Source organism: Bufo bufo, chromosome 10 (assembly GCF_905171765.1).
Source record: "Bufo bufo chromosome 10, aBufBuf1.1, whole genome shotgun sequence".
Lineage (NCBI taxonomy): Eukaryota > Metazoa > Chordata > Amphibia > Anura > Bufonidae > Bufo > Bufo bufo.
In genome coordinates, this window is record NC_053398.1 from 79519183 (window position 1) to 79545356 (window position 26174).

At 44.6% G+C, this 26174-nt stretch overlaps 2 protein-coding genes across 2 annotated transcripts in view; one reads left to right on the forward strand and one right to left on the reverse strand.

Moving 5' to 3' along the window:
* Positions 1 to 1344: 1344 nt before the first annotated feature.
* On the reverse strand, positions 1345 to 12131 carry CFL1 (cofilin 1). Its single transcript, XM_040410300.1, has 4 exons — positions 11975 to 12131; positions 5457 to 5764; positions 2444 to 2520; positions 1345 to 2341 (listed from the first exon to the last, which is right to left on the reverse strand). The coding sequence occupies exons 1-4, from the start codon at positions 11975 to 11977 to the stop codon at positions 2229 to 2231; spliced, it is 501 nt and encodes a 166-aa protein (XP_040266234.1). The 5' UTR covers positions 11978 to 12131; the 3' UTR covers positions 1345 to 2228.
* The window catches only part of MUS81 (MUS81 structure-specific endonuclease subunit), a 499563-nt gene continuing 484830 nt past the window's right edge, over positions 11442 to 26174 (forward strand). The window contains exon 1 of the mRNA XM_040410299.1: positions 11442 to 11739. The gene's annotated coding sequence lies outside the window, so the exon portion shown is untranslated. The remainder of the gene's footprint in view (positions 11740 to 26174) is intronic.

A 26174-nucleotide genomic window follows, 5' to 3' on the forward strand; every position in this document is an offset into this window, starting at 1 on the left:
GGGCGCTCCAGAATGACGTCAGAGCTACATGGCCATGCGATCACGTGGCCATGCGATCACGTCATCCATGAGCGTGGGGCGCCCTGACGTCACTCTGGAGCGCCCCGGGAGCTGCACGGACGGTAAGTATACTGCTCCCCACTACACTTTACCATGGCTGCCAGGACTTTAGTGTCTTGGCAGCCATTCAGAAAAAGCTAAACGTCAGATCCGGCAATGCGCCGAAACGACGTTTAGCTTAAGGCCGGATGCGAATTAATGCCTTTCAATGGGCATTAATTCCGGATCTGGCTTGCGGCAAGTGTTCCGGATTTTTGGCCGGAGCAAAAAGCGCAGCATGATGCAGTATTTTCTCCGGCCAAAAGGCACTGAAGGCACCCTGAACGGATTTCTCTCCATTCAGAATGCATGGGGATAATCCTGATCAGGATTCTTCTGGCATAGAGCCCCAATGACGGAACTCTATGCCGGAAGAAAAGAACACAAGTGTGAAAGGGCCCTAAGTGGTCTATAAGGGCGAATTGTGGTGACAGACTCCCTTTAAATATTTTTTTTCTCCGCTGTATTCACTGAGGACAATAAACTGTTAGATGAAATGCAGAATGTAAAAGTAAATTCCCCATTAAAAGTGCCCTGTCTGACCCAGGAAGATTAAAATACACAAATTGCAAATCACTAGTCAGACCACACAGAGTACTGTGTACAGTTCTGAGCTCCTGTGAAACAAGACATATCAGAGCTGGAGAGGGTTCAGAGGAGGGCAACTAAAGTAATAACTGGAATGGATAGACTACAGTACCCGGAAAGATAATCAACATTAGGGTTATTCACTTTAGGAAAAAAAAAAAACGACTGAGGGGAGATCTAATTACTATGTATAAATATATCAGGGGTCAGTACAGGGATCTATCCCATCATCTATTTATCCCCAGGACTGTGACAAGGGGACATTCTCTGCATCTGGAGGAAAGAAGGTCTGTACACAAACATAGATTTACGGTAAGAGCAGTGAGACTATGTACTCTCTGCCTGAGGAGGTGCTTAAAGAGTTCAAGAGGGGCCTGGATGTATTTCTGGAGGATAATAATTACAAATTAATGTTACTAGAGAGGGGTCGTTGATTCAGGGAGTTATTTTGATTGCCTGGAGTCAGGAAGGAATATTTTTTTTTTCCCCCTCGAAGTAGGAAAAATTGGCTTCCATCTCACAGGTTCTCTTTTGCCTTCCTCTGGATCAACTTGCAGGATAACAGGCCGAACTGGATGAATGGATGTCTTTTTCCAGCCTTATGAACTATGTTAGGGGGTCTGTAGCTTGCATCAAGTAATTGAAAGATTCAAAGTCACCACATGAAACAATTCTTTTATTGGTTTATTAATGTTGGATCTGCCATTACGACTTCCATATTAGTAACGCAAGACAAGAGGAATTAAAGACCGCAATGAACAAGTGACTGAGGGGAAAAGGGAGTTGTAGGTGGTGAAAGGCTTCAGTCATCTGTACTTAACTCTCCCAAAGACCCCTTAACAAGTGCCAAAAATATGGGTCATGGAATTGAGGAAATTGGCAAAACATACTTAATGTGTAGCCATCTATTTCAAAAACGAAATATGGAATAGTGGATTAGAGCAAAGAGCTGTGTACCATTCTGCTTAAGTTAAAAGGAATTCTGTGCTACTGAAGGTTTACAATTATTAACTGCAGTTACAAGCCTCTTAAAAAAAAAAAAGGTTTCCTAACAATACTACAAGTACATAATACCCTTCAAACATCAGAAGGGTAACAAAAGGAATGCTGCAAAAGTGGAATTTGGAGGTGCACTCATGACAAATGAAAGCAGGTTCTGGGAATGTTAGAGCCTAACCCACAAGCAGCATGTTACGGGTCATAGTTTGATCCACATCTACAGTGCCCAGTTTGGGACTACTGAACAGTGAGGACAACGGGTAAGATGCCAGGTTGCTTTTGGCAAAATAACTCAACTTAGGAGGCAAGTGGGGGCTGAAGGACATTTCATAACTAGAACGGAAAGCTGCCTCTGTTGGAAAGACAAAAGTATAATTACGAGGACATTTATGGCTGTTGTGGAAGGGCTTAAAGGAGAAGCCGGCCTGTTGAACGACTTCCTAATCAAGAGGCATGTAGGGTTTGAGGGCAACATGAGACACTGTTGGGGTGGGGGTTGATAACATGGAAGCCTCTTTAAGAAGTGGCACAGATGCAGGTCTTCACAGGGGCTTGCCTTCTAGAGAGATGACAGTGCTGCCACCAAGTTTTTCAGCAAGGGCACAGCGGTCCTTAATGTCAGCCTTGTTGTTCGCTTGTACTTCGTGCTTGATACCTGCAAAATAAGGCAAATAGTCACATTGAGACAAAGTTATCCAATTTGATGGCCAAGGTGAATAGTCTAGTGATTATGGACACTTTAGCTCCGGGTACTTGCCTGTGAGTTTCTTCTTGATTGCATCTTTAGAACTGGCATATATCATTTTGCTTTTCAGTGGAGCGCTCTCAGGGGCCCTGAGAAAACACATTTTTTTTTAGACAGGCCATGGCATCCTTCCCATATCCTTATATTTGCACCTCTAAAAGCACTATTTAAGTGGGTGTATTCCATCTTTACCATAACACTACAATTTGTAATGTTGAAAGCCAGGATGATCATCAAACCAGTTTGCCACAATTTAAATTAGTACAAAACCTTGGGAAGCTAAAGAGCTCATGAAACCACACAAGTGCAAGCCGGCATGTACCCTCTGCGAAGCTGTCTTACACCAGCCAACCTACAATGTATCCAAGTGTGAGATCTGAACAAGGAGCATAATGCAATCAATGACAGTGAGCCATCAGATGGGCAGTTCCAGAGCCAATGAGTCTATGGGGCTATTCTCAAGGCCAGGAGTGCACCGTCTTAACACTTGTTAAAAAATAAACCGCAACAAGAATAGGAATTAGGCTACTTTCACACTCACGTTTGGTGCAGATCCGTTCAGATAATACAATGGTCTGCATCCATTCAGAACTGATCCGTTTGTATTATCTATAACAGCCAAGATGGATCCGTCTTAAACACCATTGAAAGACAATGGAGGACAGACCCATTTTCTATTGTGCCAGATAAAACGGATCCGTCCCCATTGACTTACATTGTGTGTCAGGATGGACCCATTTGGCTCAGTTTCGTCAGATGGACACCAAAACACTGCAAGCAGCTTTTTAGTTTCCGCCTCCAGAGCGGAGAGGTGACTGAACGGAGGGAAACAGGCATGCTGAGCAGATCCTTTTCCATTCAGAATGCATTAAGGGCAAAACTGATCCGTTTAGGACCGCTTGAGAGCCCTGAATGGATCTCAAAACGGAAAGCCAACAGTGTGAAAGTACCCTTAAAGGGATTCTGTCACCTGGATTTTAGTGACCGCTTTTAACATCACATCAGTCTGCTCGTTTTGTATTAAAATATACTAGTATTACTACCCTTAGTGTGGTCTTTTGTCCAGAAAAATCGCTTTTATTAATATGGTAATTACGGCCAAATCCAGGTACTGACATGTATCCACGGTGCATGCGTGAGCTTATTGCTCGGCGAATGCATTCCGTGGATACACGTTAGCGCTTGGAATCGGCCTTACAGGACGCACGGCACATGCGCCAGCAATGAGTGAATAAATTAACAGTGGGGCAGTGCTGGGCTCCAGGAGAAGGGGCACGGCTGGGCTCCAGCTGCCAGAGGGACAGCCCCTTGGGCTACTTACACTTACTTTCTAGACAGAAGACAACACTAAGGGTAGTAATACTAGTATATTTTAATACAAAAAGAGCAGACTGATATGTTAAAAGCCGTCACTAAAATCCAGGTGACAGAATCCCTTTAAGAAAAGTCAGGTCCTGCTGCATCCAGTAAAGAGTCTGAGGAGCGGGTATGAGGGCATATGTGGTGGCCAATATACTGGGGCACAACGTGGGCTATTCTAACTACAGAGGCAGAACAAAGTGCATTATTTATACTGGGGGCACCGTAAGGGTTGGAGTTTTAACTTAAATCCAATGAAAGTCAACTCTTAACTGCTGTTTAAAAAGGATGCAAAACAGCCATTTAACAGTCTTTTCTTTCAGTTATGGATGCAGACAGGTATAGCTCCCTACCCTCCATATGCTTACTTAGCATCGGTTCAGAGAAGATTGCTATATGCTGCCAGACACTGCTGGTGGCAACTTATCTAGGACAAAATATGTCCCCAGGTGACCAAACGTTTAGGTTAGAAAATCGCTATCCTGTAAGGCCGATTCCAGGCGCTGGACTATTACAATTTCTCACAATGCTCAGATGGGTTCTCCACAAGGAACATCTGTTACCACATTATGGCATCTAGCTACACGTAACCCTTACAGATCAGTATTCAGACTCCTCCTGAACACCAAGTATCCCAGCTACAAGTGAAAACTAAAAACCCAAGACAAAAAGACAAGGCAATGAACAAACTAATGTCATGTGGTTTATAAGGCGAAAAATACGGTACGTAAGTGGTCACTGGAATGCTAATCAATACAGATTTTCCTTCTTGCCAGGCCCAATATCCCCCCTGTCTAATGCAATTTGTTCAAGGTACCGTATTTTTCGCCTTATAAGACGCACTTCTCCCCCCCAAAAGTGGGGGGAAAATAGTGTGTCTTATTGGGCGAATGCTGCATTTTGCCGAATTTTCTATGATACACCCACTGCGATGCGAGTGTATCAGCTGTGAGGGAGGAGGGGCTGGCATCTGCTTTTATAATGACAGCTCACTGTATAATCGTATCTGTAATAGTTAATTGTTATGTATATAATCGGGTAGTCAGCGCCTGTATACTTACAACTACAAGCGCTCGGTAGAAGAGAGGAGGCAGGCCGGGCGCTGGCAGCGTGAGTCACTACGTCACACGCCTGCACCCCCCACTTTATGAATGAAGCAGGCAGCGTGGGCACATGACGTAGTGACTCACGCTGCCAGCACCCGTCCTCCCTCCTACCGAGCGCTTGTAGTTGTAAGTAATACAGGCGCTGATTACCCGATTATATACATAATTAGCTATTACAGATACGATAATAGTGAGTGGGGCCTGTGTAGTAGAATACAGTCACTGCACAGGCTCCGCTGTCATTATAAAAGCAGATGCGACCCCCACCCCCTGTATTGAGGGTCATTCACTACAGGGACACTTATGGAGGGATCTGTGGATGACACATAGCATAAGATGCTATGTGTCACCTACAGACCCCCATAACAGTGCGTCACCCACAGACCACAGTTAGTTCAAAACCCACCAAAAGCACACATTTTGGTTCAAAATATTTTTTTTCTTATTTTCCTCAAAAACCTAGGTGCGTCTTATGGGCCGGTGCGTCTTCTAGGGCGACAAATACGGTATAACATTGCTTGCTGAACTCTTAGCACAATTTCAAGTCCACCTCAACTCACCAGAAAAGAAAGACCAGGTCCTCTTTCTTACTCTCCTTTGTTTCATAGGTGCAGTCATAAAGGGCATAACGGCAGTCATCACTGGGCAGCATGTCCACAAAGTGCTTGTAGGGATCAGGAATCTTCTCTCCACATTCTCCCACCAGGAATTCTGCCCCTTCTTCTGGAATAATTCTTTTCTTATCAGGACTTAGGCAAAATATAACAGCCTTCCTGCGCCTCTTTGCCTCCTCGGGGGTGCAGGACTTTCGCACTTTCATGTCAAGGAAGATCTGAATGACGTTATCTGAAACAGTCACACCTGATGCCTACAACACAAATATTGGAGTAAAGAATCTGAGGGAAGAAAGCTCAGATGTTCAGGCTTAGGGCCCATGCACATGGCTGTAGCGGTTTCTGCAGATCTGCTAACAGAACAGTCCTACCCCTGTCCGTAATGCAGACAATAGGACATGTTCTATTTTTTGTGGGGCCATGGAACGGACATACAGAAGCAGATGGCACATAGTGTTGTCCACATCTATTATGGCCCCATTTAAAAGAATGCGGCCACATTCTACCCACAAAAAGTGGAGGAGATCAGATACAGACCAAATATACATTTGTGCGCATGAGCCCTTAAAGTGAAGCACTCATGTTATGTGCAATGAAAAGCCACCCATCATGTCTCAAGCAGACCATTGTAAGAGATCATCCCATAGCATCCCCAGGGTGGATAAAAAAAAAAAAATCAATGATTTCTTAAAAAAAAAATAAAATAGATATATATATATATATATATATATATATCTATCTTATTTTTTTGATTTAAATCAGATTTTTTTTATAGAAAATGCTTTTTGAGGAAAATATATTACCATCCAAAGGTTATTCCATCATGAAATAAAGATTAGTTTTTTAATTATGTAGAATAAGGCTGTACAGGCAGTTAATATCAGGCGCCTCTACTTAAATATTCAGAGTAAGGGACGTGCTTCGGATGCGGCGGTCGCATCTCTTGATGCGGCCAAAGCATTTGATAGTGTAGAATGGAAATACTTGTGGAAGGTACTGAGGAAGCTAGGGTTTGGCCAATCTTTCATAGGGTGGATTCAGCTTTTATATGACAAGCCATCGGCTAGGATGAATGGCAATTTATCAGATAGCGTCACACTATATAGGGGGACGAGGCAGGGTTGTCCCTTGTTGCCTCTGCCATTTGCAATTGAACCTCTAGCTGAAGCTATCAGATCTTCTGCAGGGATTAGAGGCTTTATGCATGGCTCCTTGGAGGAGAAAGTGGCATTATATGCAGATGATTTGTTGTTATTTATGGATGATTGGAGAACCTCTCTCCCGGTAGCGATGGAAGTTATTAATGGGTTTGGGAAAATGTCAGGTCTATGTATCAACTGGACTAAGTCCGTGCTGATGCCACTGAAGGAGGGCATGGATGACAGGGACTCTTGGGAAGAGGGCCTACAGGTTGTGCACTCTTTCAAATATCTGGGCATTCAGGTCTCTTGCAATGATCTAGATTTTGAGAAGCTGAACATCTCCCCTCTACTCCAGAAGTTTAGACAGAAGGTGAATGCCTGGACAAAAATGCAGTTATCCATTATAGGTAGAGCGAATCTGGTAAAAATGATACTGATGCCACAGCTTCTCTATGTGCTGCACAATTCTCCGGTATGGCTTCCCCTGAGGATCTTCTATGTAATTAATGCTATTTTCAGGGACCTTATATGGAAGAAGGGTGCACCTCGCATCAAGCTGGCAACTCTATGTAGGCCAAAGACTAATGGGGGCCTGGGGGTTCCGGATCCATGGATGTATTATCTGGCGGCACAAATGCAGCATATGAGGGGATGGGAATCGACGGATGGCTTGGGTACTGCTATTAGGATTATTCAGTCATTGGTAGAATGTAAAAATTTGAGATCTGCTCTGGAGGAGGGTACTTTCCATGCATTAGGTGGTAAATATCGGATATTGCGCACCATACATAATACGTGGTGGAAGGTCAGGGAAATAGGGATACAGGGCTACTCCGATATCACTCCTCTCTGGCCAAATTATATGTATGCAGAGGTGGATAAAGTTAAAGGGATCAAGGTATGGGCTGATTCTGGGCTTAAATATATGTGTCAACTCTTTGACAATGATGTCCTTAAAGAATTTTCAGGGTTACAGCAGGAATTTGGATTGCAGAAATCCCAATTTTATCTTTATTTGCAACTTAGGCATGCTCTACATGCTCAAGAACAGGTAGGGGCAGTACGTCCTGCACAGAAAAATTCAATAGTAGACTTGGTAAAATCCGGTGGAAGTACAGCGGGAGTAATATCCCTTAACTATGCATGTCTTATGGAAGCGCAATTTAAAAGACAGGAATTCCTACTTTATGATAAATGGAGGAAGGATGTCCCTGATTTGACCGAGGAGCAATGGGATACTGTATTGGAGGAGTTCACACAAGTAGCGGTGAGCGAAGCTCAAAGGGTATCGCAACTCCTGTTGCTACACAGTATACAAAACACCTGTCCTATTGAAAAGAATGGGGTATAGAGCGGATGACTGCTGCCCGAGGCATGGTGTGACGAATGCTGACCTTATCCATCTGATGTGGAACTGTCCTAGACTAAGAAGGTACTGGAGTGGGGTAGTGGGGATTGTGAAAATGGTTTTGGATGTTGAACTTACTATGGATGCTGCGACGTGTGTTTTGGGATGCGTGGATGTACCAGGATTGGTGCCTGAAAGGAGACTAGCTATAATAAGAATGCTTTATCAAGCTAGGAAGATAATTGCTTTCCACTGGATAGATGTTCAACCATCAGTGGATGAATGGGTAAAAAAGGGACATGTGCTGATTAGCCTAGAAAACTATGTATACCAAAGGAGGAACTGTGTTAAAAAGTTTGAAAAGATATGGTCACCTTGGATTCAACATTATAATCTACAAACGTAAGGGAGTGATTGTGGGATTGAATGAGGAATATATGAGAGGTATGCAGGAAGGAGAGGTGAGAAGTAATATAAAGGGAATGTGATATTGAAAGGGTAGTCTGGAAAAATGAGCGCTCCAGGATGAAGGGGTCACATAACATGGGAACCTGAATAGGTGATCTTGTAGAATGTGCCATATTGCTGAAACTATGCTACACTGATTTGAAATATTGAAATGTGTAAAATTACTGTACTGTAGTGTCAGACCATGTGATGCAAAATTATTTCTATGCTCTTGTCTCAAGGGGTTATGTTGGGGGGAGGGGGGATAGTGTTCTGTCTGTTTAAAATTGAAAATCTTCAATAAAAAGTATCTGATTAAAAAGAATAAGGCTGTACGTGGACTCCCATATTGTTGTAGTCAATGGAGTATATTCAGACCATGGTCTTGTTACCAGTGGGGTACCTCAGGGATCTGTTCTGGGACCCATATTGTTTAATATCTTTATCAGCGAAATTGCAGAAGGCCTCGATGGTAAGGTGTGTCTTTTTGCTGATAAGACAAAGATTTGTAACAGGGTTGATGTTCCTGGAGGGATACACCAAATGGAAAAGGATTTAGGAAAACTAGAGGAATGGTCAAAAATCTGGCAACTAAAATTAAATGTTGATAAGTGCAAGATAATGCACCTGGGGCGTAAAAACCCAAGAGCAGAATATAAAATCAGTGATACAGTCCTAACCTCAGTATCTGAGGAAAGGGATTTAGGGATCATTATTTCAGAAGACTTAAAGGTAGGCAGACAATGTCATAGAGCAGCAGGAAATGCTAGCAGAATGCTTGGGTGTATAGGGAGAGGCATTACTAGTAGAAAGAGGTAGGTGCTCATGCCGCTCTGCACAGCACTAGTGAGACCTCATTTGGAGTATTGTGCTCAGTACTGGAGACCATACCTCCAGAAGGATATTGATACTTTGGAGAGAGTTCAGAGAAGAGCTACTAAACTGGTACATGGATTGCAGGATAAAACTTACCAGGAAAGATTAAAGGACCTTAACATGTGTAGCTTGGAAGACAGACGAGACAGAGGGGATATGATAGAAACTTTTAAATACATAAAAGGGAATCAACAAGGTAAAAGAGGAGAGAATATTTAAAAGAAGAAAAACTGCTACAAGAGGACATAGTTTTAAATTAGAGGGGCAAAGGTTTAAAAGTAATATCAGGAAGTATTACTTTACTGAGAGAGTAGTGGATGCATGGAATAGCCTTCCTGCAGAAGTGGTAGCTGCAAATACAGTGAATGAGTTTAAGCATGCATGGGATAGGCATAAGGCCATCCTTCATATAAGATAGGGCCAGGGGCTATTCATAGTATTCAGTATATTGGGCAGACTAGATGGGCCAAATGGTTCTTATCTGCCGACACATTCTATGTTTCTATATGTGTAATTTTTTTGGTAAATAAATTCCATTAATCCATTCACAATGTCATGCTCTTCTAGAGGTTTTTGTAAGATTATTGGGCAGTTTCTCTGCCTACAAGATATTATCACAGATGCTTGGTTTAGTTTTGCAGTTCTCAAAACTGAATTTGACTCAGCAGAGATCACATGCCTCTTCACAGCAAAAATCTTATAACATGAACAGAGTTGAGAAAAATATCTTAATCCTAACTTCTACAAACCTATGAATGCAGAATCAACCTAATCAAACTAATATGAAAAGTTGTTATTCTAAAAATTTAAATCTACTTGCATATTATAAGTTATATCAGCAAGAATTAGTCTTTATGTAGAAAACTGATTTAAATCAAATCCACCCTGAGCATCCCACACAGGAATGTTACCCCTGTGCACTTCTAATATATACAGGGGGAAGAGAGTGCTCTTGAAATTAGGGTACTTTCACCCTAGCGTTAAAGTTTTCCTGTATTGAGTTCCGTCATAGGGGCTCAATAGCGAAAAAAACACATCAGGATTATCCCCATGCATTCTGAATGGAGAGCAATCCGTTCAGTATGTATCAGGTTGTCTTCCGTTCCTCCTACGGTATTTGGCCAGAGAAAATATCACAGCATGCTGCAGTATTTTCTCCGGCCAAAGTTCTGGAACACTTGCCCGATTCAGCATTAATTTCTATTGAAATGTATTAATGCCGGATCAGGTACCAAGTGTTCCGGAAAAGCTGATCCGGTTTCCTGGTCTGCGTATGCGCAGGCTGTTAAATCTGTGAAAAAGAAATACCGGATCTGTTTTTCCGGATGACACCTGAGAGACGGATCGCAATGCATTGTGAGACCGATCCGCACCCGGAAACAAGCGATATCCAGTTTGCATAATCCGGCAGGCAGGTTCAGCAACGGAAAGGTCTGCCGGATTCTTCTAATGCTAGTGTGAAAGTACCCTTAAATTTTCAGCTGAGCAACATTCATGAATTACAGATGACACCCCCCCCCCCCCTCCGCTTACTCGCTTGTCTGGCGCACAGTTATCCATGTCATCAAGTGCCAGGATAGCCCTCAGCATAGATGCTAAACACGTTCACAGCCCCCAGTGTATGCCAGGAGTATATTTAGCATAGCCATACACAGTGGGGGCCTCCATTGGAGAAATAGGCTGCAGAAGCACAAGATGTGACCCCATTGTGGCAGTACATGGGGTGGACAGTTATGGACATGAATTAACAGACATTTGGGTTTTTCCTGAGGGGGGGGGGGGGGCATCTAATGGTAAACTACAGGCAGGATTTGGCAGAGGTGCACATGCCCCTACAATACTTGCGTATACTGCAGCCTATGGAAGATGCCCATGCCTCATCAGATGCACCTTCTGCAGCCATCACCCATGTCACAAACATTTTAAAAGATGCGATATGGGGGGGGGGGGGGGGGGGTAGAGATAAAGGTTGTCAAGTGCCTTTTTTTGTGAAATAAGTGTTCATAAAGGACCCCCCAGTGACCAGCTGCTCCTCTGGTAGAGCCGCAGGCAGGTCAGGGGCCACAGACACAAGGCAGGCCCGCCATTAATCCAGCCACTCAGTCCCTGCTACCGCCATGACACGTGTGATAAAGGACTTGCTCTGACTCCAGAAGCCTAACAGGACAGAAGTGCAGGCGGCTTCGCTGACGCCGAGTAGTGTGCACAGCGCCCTGTGAGGTGGGCGCTCGGCCCATCCGCTACCAGCCCCGTCACAGGGGGCGGGGCTTACGGTCTAACGCGCCAGGCCACACCCAAATGCCGACGGGCTCCGTTCCCGCCCTTTTATTTCCGCGACACGAGCGCGTACACCGGCCTCAGTCATCTAATAACGGGACGTCACCGGTAAGAACCTGCCAATAACGAGACGTCACCGGTAAGAACCTGCCACCGTTGTCTGTGTGATACCCTGTGGAGTCTTAATGTCACCCGCACGCTTTCCAGCCGGCTCTCTGCACAGTCATCCGTAGGAACCAGTGGCCGCAGCAAAATCCAGTCAAATAGGGGCCGACTGACAAGGGTCGCAGAAAATGGCGGCATTAGGGAGCGGCTCCGCTCGGGCACAGACCCTCCTGAATGTGCCATGTCCCAATTCAGATGGTTCTACTTACCATGTTTACTGGGGTTAGTGGGTAGAAGAGGCGCGGAGGGACCTGGAGATAGGAAGGGACCGCCGACGGTAGCTTCAGGAGATGGTAGAAAGACCGTGCAGCCGCCTGACAGACTCGCACCGAAATGAAGTCTCTCTGTCTCCTCCTTCCGCTTTCTTTAAGCGCTGCACAATGAAGAGGGAGGGGCGGGCTTCCTGTCCGTGCTCGCAGAGGCTGTCGGGAGTTGTAGGCAGCCGCTGGGGGGGGTTTCAGTCCGGGGAAGCCATTATTGGTTAGGTGGAAGGCTTCAGCGCAGCGTGACACATGGGGTGGGGTCCACAGCGGTGGAAATGCGAGGAGAGACGGATGTGAAATGTGCTGCATGTGCTCGGTCTGCTGTGGCTGGCTTATTTCCCTGGTAGCAGCCAGACCTGTGACATCAGGCCTATATGATGTACTGTGTGCAAAAGTGTTAGGCAGGCATAGTGATCTAAACCGCAGCAATCAAATCCTTCTGTCTCTTCATGTAATCTCACTGCCCTGTGGGGTCCAGATCATCACTTTCAGGACCCAATAATGTGGATTGGATGTGGACACATTCAACTAATAAAAGATCATGTCCTATTCTTGTCCGTTTGGTGGACAATAATATGCAGCAGAATGTGTGGGATGCACGCGGCCGCTATCCATGTTTTGCTGATCCGCAATTTGCAGAACGCAAAATGGATATAGTCGTGTGAATGGCGCCTTAGGGTACTTTCACCCTAGCATTATTCTTTTCCGGTATTGAAATCCGGTAAAGGGTCTCAACACTGGGAAAAAAAACGATTTGGTTTTATCTAATGCATTCTGAATGGAGAGCAATCCGTTCAGGATGTCTTCCGTTCAGTCTTTTTGCCATTTCAGGATGGAGATAATACCGTAGCTGCGGTATTTATTCCAGCCAAAATCCGGGCACAATACCGCACTTGCCGGATCCGGCATTCATTCCCATAGTATTAAAGGGAACCTGTCACCGGGATTTTGTGTATAGAGCTGAGGACATGGGTTGCTAGATGGCCGCTAGCACATCTGCAATACCCAGTCCCCATAGCTCTCTGCGCTTTTATTTAGTAAAAAACCCGATTTGATACATATGCAAATTAACCTGAGATGAGTCCTGTATGTGAGAAGAGTCAGGGGCAAGACTCATCTCAGGGTAATTAGCATATGTATCAAATCGTTTTTTTTTACACAATAAAAGCACACAGAGCTATGGGGACTGGGTATTGCGGATGTGCTAGCGGCCATCTAGCAACCCATGTCCTCAGCAAAACACAAAATCCAGGTGACAGGTTCCCTTTAATGCCGGCCCAGTACCAAGTGTTCTGGAAATTGCCGGATCTGGTTCTCCAGTCTGCGCATGTGCCAGGAGCTATTTTTGCGTTTGATCTTTAAATACCGGATCTGTTATTACGGATGATACCGGATGAGATGGATCCGGTATTTCAACGGATCCAGAAAAAAGGCTTTCCGTTTGTATACGGATTGCCGGATCCAGCAGGCAGTTCAGTTGCTGGAACTGCCTGCCGGAATTAAAAAACGCTAGTGTGAAAGTTCCCTTACTCCGAAGATAGTTCTTAACCTTATTCCGCTTATGTGAAATTACCCCAAACAATTATATTAGTGGGGTTCCTACCGCTGGGAGCCCTAGTGATCATAAGAATGGGAGCACCTTGAAATTAATGGAGTGGCTGTGCACATGCTCTATCGGCCGCTCCATTCATTTTGGGGGTCTTTATGGAGTATGGTGTCCCTGTTTTCGTGATTGGTGGGGATCCCAGAGGTATGGCCCCAACAATCTAATAGCTGTCCCCTATCCTGTGTATAAGAGATAACATAACCGGAATACCTCTTTTTAAGGTTCCTTAATTTTCAGTTTTTTTATTTCCTTTCGGAGCCATAGATTTTTTATTTTTCCATTCACACAGCTGTATCAGGGCTTGTTTCTTGTGGGACATCTTAGGCCTCTTCCCTAGTGGCATATAAGATATATTAAATGTCCCCCATAATTTCACAGTTTTCTTTTTTTCACCTGAGATCTTTGGTGTGTTGTTTTTTTTCTTTGCGGTACAGACACCAGGTCCATATGTTAGGTGAAGGACACAGGACAAACAAGTGTTTTTTTTTTTTGACGATGGGTGTTTTGGTCAATTAAGTGCTGTTTTTGTATTTCTTCCATTCAAAAACGAAGCGTAATGCAGCTGTTTTTCATGCGTTTAGCCAACACATTCTCTATAGGGAAAAGATGCCTTGAGGAAAATGCTAGTGGTAAGACACACTGACCTAGATTTACTAATATTTCTGTGCTAGAAATCTGTCAAAAAAGTGATGCAAAAATACATAGTAACATAGTATATAAGGCCAAAAAAATACATCTGTCCATCCATTTCGGCCTGTTATCCTGTAAGTTGATCCAGAGGAAGGCAAAAAACAACCTGTGAGGTAGAAGTAAATTTTCCTCATTTAAGGGGGAAAAAATTCCTTCCCGCCTCCAATCAGGCAATCAGAATAACTCCCTGGATCAACGACCCCTCTCTAGTAGCTATAGCCTGTAATATTATTACGCTCCAGAAATACATCCAGGCCCCTCTTGAATTCCTTTATTGTACTCACCATCACCACCTCCTCAGGCAGAGAGTTCCATAGTCTCACTGCTCTTACCGTAAAGAATTCTCTTCCATGTTTGTGTACAAACTAGGGATCGACCGATATTGATTTTTTAGGGCCGATACCGATAATTTGTGAACTTTCAGGCCGATAGCCGATAATTTATACCGATATTCTGGGAATTTTCATTTTTGAGAAAAAAAAAATTTCCTACACAAATCTGATGAAAATTAATATGTTTATTGTTAATGTGTATTTTTTTGTTTATTGTTAATGTGTATTTTTTTTTAATTTTTTTTAATCTTTTTCATTTATACTTAATATTTTTGTGTTTTTTTTTTTTTACTAACTTTTAGCCCCCTTAGGGGCTAGAGCCCTTGTCCTATTCACCCTAATAGATCTCTATCAGGGTGAATAGGATCTCACACTGTTCCTGCTGCCCTGTGCTCTGTACACACAGCAGCATGGAGCTTACCATGGCAGCCAGGGCTTCAATAGCGTCCTGGCTACCATGGTAACCGATCGGAGCCCCAGGCTTACACAGCTGGGGCTCCGATCGGAGGAGCAGGGGAGAGGGGATCCTGTGGCCACTGCCACCAATGAGTAATACAGGGTGGGGGGAGGGGGGGCGCACTGCGCCACCAATGTTTTTACTATTGGGATGGGGGTGGGGGGCGCACTGCGCCACCAATGATTAATACTGGGGGGCTTGGGGGGGGCGCACTGCGCCACCAATGAAGATAAGTCTCTCAATCATTCATATACAGGAGGCGGGAGCTGGCTGCAGAATCACATAGCCGGCTCCCGACCTCTATGAGCGGTAGCTGCGATCCGCGGCACCTGAGGAGTTAACTACCGCGGATCGCAGCTATCGCTCACAGAGGTCGGGAGCCGGCTATGTGATTCTGCAGCCAGCTCCCGCCTCCTGTATATGAATGAATGAAAGGCTTATCTTCATTGGTGGCGCAGTGGCCACAGCCCCTCCCCTTCTCTTATGTTCTCTCCTCTCATTGGCGGCAGCGGCAGCACAGGGGGAGGGAGACACTGCTTCCTTCTCCCCTGTGCTGCGGAGGGAACACAGAGAGCGCTGAGAGCAGCGCGTTCTGTGTTCCCAATACGTTATCGGTATATCGGCAAAATAGATAATCGGTCGATCCCTAGTACAAACCTTCTTTCCTCAAGACGCAGAGGATGTCCCCTCGTCACAGTCCTGGGGATAAATAGATGATAGGAGAGATCTCTGTACTGACCTCTGATATATTTATACATGGTTATTAGATCGCCACTTAGTCGTCTTTTTTCTAAAGTGAATAACCCTAATTTTGATAATCTTTCAGGGTACTGTAGTTCCCTAATTCCAGTTATTACTTTAGTTGCCCTCCTCTGGACCCTCTCCAGCTCTGCTATGTTTGCCTTGTTCACAGGAGCCCAGAACTGTACACAGTGCTCCATGTGTGGTCTGACCAGTGATTTGTAAAGTGGTAGGACTATGTTCTCATCATGGGCATCTATGCCCCTTTTGATGCAACCCATTAACTTATTGGCCTTGGCAGCAGCTGCCTGACACTGGTTTCTACAGCTTAGTTTGCTGTTCACTAAAATTCCTAGGTCGTTTTCCATCAGTGTTACCGAGTGTTTTACCATTTAGTATGTACGGGTGACTTGCATTATTCCTTCCCATGTGCATAACCTTACATTTGTCAGTGTTAAACCTCATCTGCCACTTATGTGCCCAAGCCTCCAATCTATCCAGATCCCTCTGTAGTAGTATACTGTCCTCTTCAGTGTAAATTACTTTACACAGTTTAGTGTCATCTGCAAAAATTGATATTTTACTATGCAAGCCTTCTACAAGATCATTAATAAATATATTGAAGAGAATAGGGCCCAATACTGACCCCTGAGGTACCCCACTAGTGACAGTGACCCAATCTGAGTATGTACCGTTAATAACCACCCTCTGTTTTCTATCATTGAGCCAGTTACCCACATACAGACGTTTTCTCCTAGTCCGAGCATTTGTCATTTTATATACTAACCTTTTATGTGGTACAGTGTCAAATGCTTTGGAGAAGTCCAGATATACGACATCCATTGATTCGCCGCTGTCAAGTCTAGAACTTACCTCCTCATAGAAACTGATTAAATTAGTTTGACGTGACCGATCCCTCATGAAGCCATGCTGATATGGCGTTATTTGCTTATTTTCATTGAGGTGCTCCAAGATAGCATCTCTTAGAAAACCTTCAAACAGTTTACCCACGACGGATGTTAAACTTACCGGCCTATAGTTTCCAGGCTCTGTTTTTGAACCCTTTTTGATTATTGGCACCACATTTGCTTTGCACCAATCCTGTGGAACATTCCCTGTCAGTATAGAGTCCGCAAATATCAGAAATAAGGGTCTGGCTATGACATTACTTAATTCTCTTAGGATACGGGGGTGTATGCCATCTGGTCCTGGTGATTTGTCTATTTTAATCTTTTTAAGACCCCGCTGTACTTCTTCCTGGGTCATACAGGGCACTTTTAATGGGGAATTTACTTTTACATTGTGCATTTCACCTGACAGTTTATTTTCTTGCCACAATTTGGTGCATCTAGGGTTTGTACATTTCTATTTATGACATACATAAGTAGTGGGATTTAGTGAAAAAGGGGAGGGACCTAGGATGGACCATTTTGCATCAATATTTTGGCGCACTTCTGATGTAAAAATCTCTTAAAGTGGTGTGCAAAATCCTATTAACTGGAATCTAGATCTGGCTGCTAATCTAAATGACAAAAAAGCCGTGTGGTCAGAGGTATGCCAGAATCTTACTATCTAAAGAAATGCCCTCAGTGCTGCTTGTAGAGCTTAGGCCTCAGACACGATTCTTCTTACAGGAGACGCTATGGAAATGTGCAGACATCCCTCTATATTACAGTTATGTTTGCATCGGTTGGCAATAAGGCTGAACTGAGAGCATTTCCCCCAAAGCTTTTATATTTGAGGCAAGCTGGATCCTCGGGAACGAGAGCTGCTCATACAGCAACTGGGGTTGAGTGGAAGACTCTTCCATTTAAATGTCCTCATAGTAGGGCATATGACTAGGCAGTTGACAGTGTGAACTCCAAAATCAATCTCAAAGTAAGCATACCACCATGTAGGGTAATTCTGAGAAAAGCTTCTTTTTATACTTTACACAAATACATTTTTGGTGCTTTGGGAGCGGTGCTTACTGTTTTGTGCATCTGGCTTCCCATGCGTCATCGATACTGGATTTGAAATGTCTGAGACGCAATCAAACGAGGTGCAAGCGTGGCATGGCAATATAGCAGAGCATTAACATGCTGTGGGGGAATTGGTGTTCTGAACCTGAGTGCGGCATCCCGTACTGTCTTGGATTCGGAATTCACTTAGCCACCACGCAGGGATGTCCTCCGTCAGTGTTGCGGGCAGATGCTTCTCACAGTTTGGCTCCCTGGCTCACGGCGTCCCTCGTGGTGTCCAAGCGCGTCTCGCACGTCTGTTGTGTGACGTAGTATATGCACGTGATCACGAGATGGTCCCGTGATCGGGATCCGCCGGGCTGTTTGAGTGAGGCAATCGTATAGATGGAGCGCTCCTAAATAAAAGTTCCTAGATGAAAGTTCTTGGTTGTAGGATATTGCTTGTATGTTAGCAGTAATCCTCCACACTCTTAAACGCGTTTCGGGACTCCACTTGGTCCCTTAATCAGTAAGTGCCCTGCGTGGTGGCTAAGTGAATTCTGAACCCAAGACAGTACGGGACGCCGCACTCAGGTTCAGAACACCAATTCCCCCACAGCATTTTTCTTTGCTACGCAAAGATTTTTATGATATTATACATGACTGTATACATATATATACACTACCTTGCAGCGAAACTATCTTTTAAAACAAAAGGAATATTCCATCAGTACCAGCTGTTGGGAAGTGAGACTACTCCACGGTATCCTATTGAAAAGTACTACACTATATATCACTCAGTAGCACTAACAGTTTTACGGCTCAGATAGCCATTTCATTAACTTTTACCACTTTTTATCTTTTTATTTTAACTATTTATTTTTTATGGACTTGATTCACAATTTTTTTTCACCAAAGCCTGGTACCAGCCATTATATCACACACCAACCATTTCTTTTCCATCCGGCACACACATCCAGTGTCCGGAGTCTTCACTCACTTAATTCGACGCCTATTGTCAAGTAAATATACAAATTTTAAACAAGTATTTAAAATAAAAATATTTTATTTATTCCCATCTAAGGCTACTTTCACACTTGCGGATCCGTCTGCATAAGTGTGAAAGTTAGTCAGACGGATCCGTCCAGACTTTACATTGAAAGTCAATGGGGGACGGATCTGTTTGAAATTGCGCCATATTGTGTCAACTTCAAACGGATCCGTCCCCATTGACTTACATTGTACGTCTGGACGGATCCGTTTGGCTCCGCATGGCCAGGCGGACACCCGAACGCTGCAAGCTGCGTTCGGATGTCCGCCTGCTGAGCGGAACGGAGGCCAAGCGGAGCCATCCTGATGCATTCTGAGCACATCCGCATCCACTCAGAATGCATTGGGGCAGTACGGATCCGTTCGGGGCCGATTGTGAGAGCCTTCAAACGGAGCTCACAAGCGGAACCCCGAACGCAAGTGTGAAAGTAGCCTAACGCTGGGTTCACACCAGAGGTGAAAGGAGCGCTCTGTATGCGCGATTGTACGGGCGTTTACAAGCGCGCATACAGAGACAAGCGAACACACATTGTCGCGCGTTCCCGAAAGTCTATGTACGGGAACGCGCGACAAACGCCCAAAAAAACGCTTAAGTACTTGTTTGAGCGTCGGGCATTTTACAGCGCGATCGTACGCGCTGTAAAACGCCCAGGTGAGAACCATTCCCATAGGGAAGCATTGGTTTCTCCTTGTTGTGCGTTTTACAGCGCGTAGGAACGCACTGTAAAACGCTCAGGTGTGAACTGAGTGTAAGAGTGTGCCTGCTACCTTTCCTACCATATACTTCTCTGTCCTTGACTGGGTGAGTCAAATCAGCAGTTTAGCACCTCGGTCATTCAATTGAGCAGTAGAGCCGTCTTTAATTTACCTTTACATTATATTGATTTATGATGCTGTGTAACCCTTTCAGTTCTGGAATGTATTGGCTAACACATGGTTATTTTTCATATCCTACATGGTGGTATGCTTCCCTTGAAACTGATTTTGGAGGTGACAGACTTTCTTTGAAAGGGTCCTCCGGGATTTAGGATAGGTCATCAATATCTGATCAGCAGGGGTCCAATTCCCGGTACCCCCGGTCAGCTGTTCTGCAGTAGTGGTTGAATGGAGGCAGTGCTACAGTCGCTAGCTCCATCCACTACCCAGTGTCAAAGGGTTACAAAAAATATAATATTCATTACCCACCAATCCCTGCTGCTGCCATTCCAGTGGTGCTCCAGGCTGGTTTCCAAAATAGAGAAGAGGCACAAATCTTTCCATTATACCTCTTCTGTCTGCTGGTTTTAGCTGCAGAATACTGATCAAGTACTAATCGTGTGAAGGTGGCCTAAAGAGGTTCTTCAGGGGCAGAAGGGGTTAAAGATAAAAAATGATCATTACTGACCCCTCCATCCTCTGCTGCTGTGTTTCTGCACTTCTCTAGTCCCTGCTGCTCTTCACCTGTCTGCATAGCCGGCCATTGACTCGACAGACCACAGGAACAGCAATGGTAGAGGAAAGATTTCTTTTAACCACTTTTGCCTCTTTATAGGAAAAAATAGTTCCTTGGAAAATCCCTTTAAGGCCTATTGCACACGACCGTATGGCTTTTTCAGTGTTTTGCGGTCCGTTTTTCACGGATTCGTTGTTCCGTTTTTTGTTTCCGTTGTGTTTCCATTTCTGTTCCGTTTTTCCGTATGGCATATACAGTATATAGTAATTACATAGATAAAATTGGGCTGGGCATAACATTTTCAATAGATGGTTCAGCAAAAACCGGAACGGAAACGGAAGACATACGGATGCATTTCCGTATGTGTTTCGTTTTTTTTGCGGACCCATTGACTTGAATGGAGTCATGGAACGTGATTTTCGGGCAATAATAGGACATGTTCTATGTTAAAACAGAACGGAAAAACGGAAATACGGAAACGGAATGCATACGGAGTACATTCCGTTTTTTTGGGCGGAACCATTGAAATGAATGGTTCCATATACGGAACACAAAAAACGGCCAGTAAACGGGGAAAAAAAACGGCCGTGTGCAGGAGGCCTAAGGCTACATGCACACGACCATATGTGTTTTGTGGTCCGCAAGTTGCGGATCCTCCAAAAAAAACAAAAACGGATGACATCCGTATGCCATCCTTTTTTTTTGCGGATCCATTGTAACAATGCCTAAAACGGACAAGAATAGGACATGTAAAAAAAAATTTGCGTGGCTAAGGAACAGACATACTGATGCGGATAGCACATGTTGTGCTGTCCGCATTTTTTGCGGCCCCATTGAAATGAATGGGTCTGCATCCTATCCGCAAAAAAAACCAAAACGGAACAGACACAGAAACAAACAACGTTCGTGTGCATGTAGTCTAAGGCCTCTTTCACATGGGCAAGATTTCCGCACGGGTGCAATGTGTGAGGTGAACGCATTGCACCCGCACTGAATCCGGACCCATTCATTTCTATGGGGCTGTGCACATGAGCATGCTCTATTTTGTGCGTTTTTCACGCAACGCAGGCCCCGTAGAAGTGAATGGGGCTGCGTGAAAATCGCAAGCATCTGCAAGCAAGTGCGGATGCGGTGCGATTTTCACGCATGGTTGCTAGGAGATGATCGGGATGGGGACCCGATCATTATTATTTTACCTTATAACATGGTTATAAGGGAAAATAATAGCATTCTTAATTCAGAATGCTTAGTAAAATAGCGATGGAGGGGTTAAAATAAATAAATAAATAAATAATGTAACTCACCTTAATCCACTTGTTCGCGCAGCCCGGCTTCTCTTCTTTCTTCTTCTTTGAGAAAAAGGACCTGTGGTGACGTCACTGCGCTCATCACATGGTCCGTCACATGATCCATCACCATGGTGATGAGCGCAGTGATGTCACCACAGGTCCTTTTCCTCAAAGAAGAAGACAGAAGAGAAGTAGGGCTGCGCAAACAAGTGGATTAAGGTGAGTTAAATTTTTTATTTTTTTTATTTTTTAACCCCTCCATCACTATTTTACTTAGCATTCTGTATTAAGAATGCTATTATTTTCCCTTATTACCATGTTATAACGGAGCAACGGATGCGGACAGCGCACTGAGTGCTGTCCGCATCTTTTGCGGCCCCATTGAAGTGAATGGGTCCGCACCCGAGCCGCAAAAACTGCGGCTCGGATGCGGACCACAACAACGGTCGTGTGCATGAGGCCTTAAAGTGTCTCTAAGGAAATCCTCAACAGGCCACTGTTTTGGGAAACCACGTCGTTTTCACTACCACTGAAGTCAGTTGAGTAATCCACAGCACATATGCCACATACTACTAATGCTTTTGCGAGCAAAAGCATTAGTTTTCCCCTGAACAGATCCTGACACAATCCGTATCTCTTGTGTGAAAGAGGCCTAAGTGCATTATCCTGGCAGTTCTTGTACACAGATCTTTCCTTTACTGAAGGGGAACTACCAGGCAGTGATGGCCAGTTCGCAGTGTTCACCAGCTGCCATCTTAACTCTGGTCACCAGGAGCAGGCAGTTCCGAGAACAGCCCGATGAAGGCCCCCGGCGGCTGTCTCGGAACTGCCTGCTCCCGGTGACCGCATTTCTTTCAGACCGGCTCGCGGCACAGGTAAGGGCTTACCTGTGCATCACCGGACTTGTGAGTTAAGATGGCAGCCCGCATGTTTTCGCTGGCGAACACTGCGAACTGGCCATCACTGCTACCAGGCCACTCAGTCTTGAAGTTGTCTCTGTCCCTGACCCTGTGTGTCACCCATCAATCATACACTGTTGCAATGCACCAAGGGGTGAATCAAAATCGTAGTCAGGGACAGTCCGAGGTCAGGGCAGTAAACGGTCGGGGGTTAGGGCAGGCAAAGGGTCAATCTGGAGGTCAGGTCAGGCAATGGAAGATCACCATCTAAGAAACGGGCAGAAAGTTGGTACATGGGCAGAAAACATAATAGATTACTAGGTTACTAGCCCGCTGTATCAGATTAGGGTGCGCTTACTAGCCCTCTAAGATCCTATGTGGGAACACAGGCACTCTTTGGGCATAGGGGGAGGCCTTGTAACCTGTGTAAGCAGAGCAGGCCTGACAAATGTACCCATGGGAAAAAAGGGAACAGCGAGAAATGAGTCCGCGCCACCGGGAGACCGGGGCAGGTGAGCAGAACAGTGTCGACCATAAATGCAACTGGTTTTCAGTCACACAAGTTTTTGCTGCTGCATGTGAATAGACCATAAGATTGGTTACACTCTTAGGCCTCTTTCACATGGGTGTCATGGATTTGGGCCGGATAAGATGCGGGTGCGTCGTGGGAAAATGCATGATTTTTCTGCGCGAGTGCAAAACATTTTAATGCCTTTTGCATGCGCGCGAGAAAAATCGGCATGTTTGGTACCCGAACGTTTGGGTTAGGTGTTGTGTAGATTTTATTATTTTCCCTTATAACATGGTTATAAGGGAAAATAATACCATTCTTAATACAGAATGCTTAGTAAAATAGGGCTGAAGGGGTTAAAAAAATAAAAAAAATATTTAACTCACCTTAATCCACTTGTCCGCGCAGCCTGGCTTCTCTTCTTTCTTCTATTTTGCTGTGCAGGAGAAAAGGGACCTGTGGTGACGTCACTGTGCTCATCACATGGTCCGTCACATGATCCATCACCATGGTGATGGATCATGTGATGAGCGCAGTGACGTCACTACAGGTCCTTTTCCTCCTGCACAGCAAAGAAGAAGACAGAAGAGAAGTCGGGCTGCGTGATCAAGTGGATTAAGGTGATTTTTTTTTTTTTTTAACCCCTTCAGCCCTATTTTACTAAGCATTCTGTATTAAGAATGCTATTATTTTCCCTTATTACCATGTTATAAGGGAGCAACGGATGCGGACAGCGCACTGAGTGCTGTCCGCATCTTTTGCGGCCCCATTGAAGTGAATGGGTCCGCACCCGAGCCGCAAAAACTGCGGCTCGGATGCGGACCACAACAACGGTCGTGTGCATGAGGCCTTAAAGTGTCTCTAAGGAAATCCTCAACAGGCCACTGTTTTGGGAAACCACGTCGTTTTCACTACCACTGAAGTCAGTTGAGTAATCCACAGCACATATGCCACATACTACTTATTGGATGGCATTACCCACACTGTGTAAAATCACGTTTCCTCCAGTGTAACTTTTGCAGGCGAGTAAAGCACAGCCTTTCTTTTATAATTTATGACTTATTGGTGCCTATATGCAATGCAACTTTATCATGATTCACATTGGCAGGAATGTACTTGTGGTCCGAATAACATGGATCATGAATAGTGTTGAGCGAACTTTAGATGCCGAACTTAAAAAACAAGTTCGCTCAACACTAATCATGAATACAGCAGCAGTTGCAGCAAGCCCCTAAAGAGGCAGTGCAGAGGATGGGATGGTCATGGCCCTGATGAGATCTTGTGTCATGGTGTACTCTCTCAGGCCATTGCTCCCTAAGTATCGGTGTAAGGCCTCTTGCACACGACCGTATGGTTTTGCGGTCCGTTTTACACGGATCCGTTTTTTTGTTTTAGTAGTGTATCTGTTCCGCTTCCGTTTAGTTTTGCCGTTCTGTTAGGTTTCTGTTTGTGATCAGTTTTTTAGGTGGATCGTAAACGGAAGCATACAATAATGTTTAATAAAGTACATAAAAAAATTGGGCTGGGCATAATATTTTCAATAGATGCTTCCACAAAAACGGAATGGATACGGAAGACATACGGATGCATTCCGTTTTTTTGCGGACCCATTGACTTTAATAGAGCCACGGATCCTTATTTGAGGGCAATAATAGGACAAGTTCTATCTTTCAGTGGAATGGAAATACTGAAACGGAATGCATACGGAGGACATTCTGTTTTTTTTGCAGTATCATTAAAATGAATGGGTCTGTATACGGACCGCAAACGTAATCCGCAATAAACGGAAACGGAAAAAAAAAAAGTTTGTGTTCAAGAGGCCTAAGGGAAAGGTGAATCAAACGCTCAGGACAGCAATAAAAGAATAAAAGTCTCTCTTCACTCATTGCAAAAGATAGCCTACATTACATCTAGCAGTACAAAGTGCAATTTCTGTCCCCAGATGATGAGGTATGCTGGCTGGCAAAGTGACAATAAAGGCACCTCAGATATGCTATATTTCTGATAACTCTCTCTTGCACTTCTGGCCTACACCTGTATGCTGGCACTTGTGGATATAGGTGTCCACTGTGTAATGGAGACTTGGTGTTGGTCTGGCCTGGGTGTTATTTGGGTGATGGGTGTCTGAACTGTATTCCCTCACCTGCAGCAGGGTCTGTAACACTGTGGATTGCTGATCACTCTGCTGTCTGTATCACACTGTAGCTCTCCAGCTATCCTGTTCTTGCAGTTTCTCTGGAGTAGTTGGATCACTTGATGCTCCCTAATACCCTAGTGCTTCCACACTGTCTAGACTAGAACTCCCCTCCTGGCAGTAAACAGGACCCACCCACTTCTACTAAGAGAGGAGGAACAAGGTGGTTAACCTTGTCCCTGCTAACTATAACTCAGCATTGCCGACGTCCTTACATAACATTATATATAAAAGATGCAGGTACTCCCAGGTCTGGGGTCCTTGCACAGTGCATGGATAAATGACAAACATTTGTAATGTGCTTTTCTCACTGGGACTCACAGCGCAGAGATAGCTACCTGTGTGGTCTGGGCAACTCCCTGGGAAGTCAGTGGCTGCCACAGAGGCGCTCAACCCCAGCACACAACGTGCCCCTCTACTAGAGATAAAGGGTGGGATTTATCAAGCTCTATGCCCTGGAAATGATGGGCCATATTTATGGAACTGTCTTTGCTGCCAATCCCAGCACAGCTTTCATTTTTAAGAGCGTTGAAGAGTTGTGTGCTGTGATTGCTACTGGCAACAGACATTTTTGTTTTGTTTTTTTAAACCATTTCACAAATCTTGCCCTTTGACCTTTTGCTTTTTACACCAGAGAAGTGGTGTAAATTATAGTTGAAATCGACACTAGCTCATAGCTGCATGGATTTTAGTGTCTGGCTCACATGCATCGTATTGCACCACTTCTAGTTCAGAATACAGCAGACCAAAATACATGGTTACATGGCTGGGATACAATTAGCAGGTAATGAGGGATCTCCTTGGCAAGGTGAAAGCAGCTTTCGATTGCTTTGCTGGGCACCTCCTGTCCTGTGCTGCAGATCTCACAGCTTTCATCAGCATTTCTGAAATCCCCATATATGGCTAGATCAGTTCACTTCCCTAACCCTTCTATTTCATAAGCCTTTACAATATAGGAAGTACAGCAACGCCGGCCCTGTACACACACAGCTCTGTAATCTGTGG

What these genes read in the sequence shown, in the direction of transcription:
- CFL1 (XM_040410300.1), bottom strand. An exon ending in GACCTGGTCTTTCTTTTCTG is followed by an intron (nt 2,521 to 5,456) that starts GTGAGTTGAGGT and finishes GTGTTTTCTCAG; the next exon opens with GGCCCCTGAGAGCGCTCCAC. An exon ending in AATCAAGAAGAAACTCACAG is followed by an intron (nt 2,342 to 2,443) that starts GCAAGTACCCGG and finishes CTTATTTTGCAG; the next exon opens with GTATCAAGCACGAAGTACAA.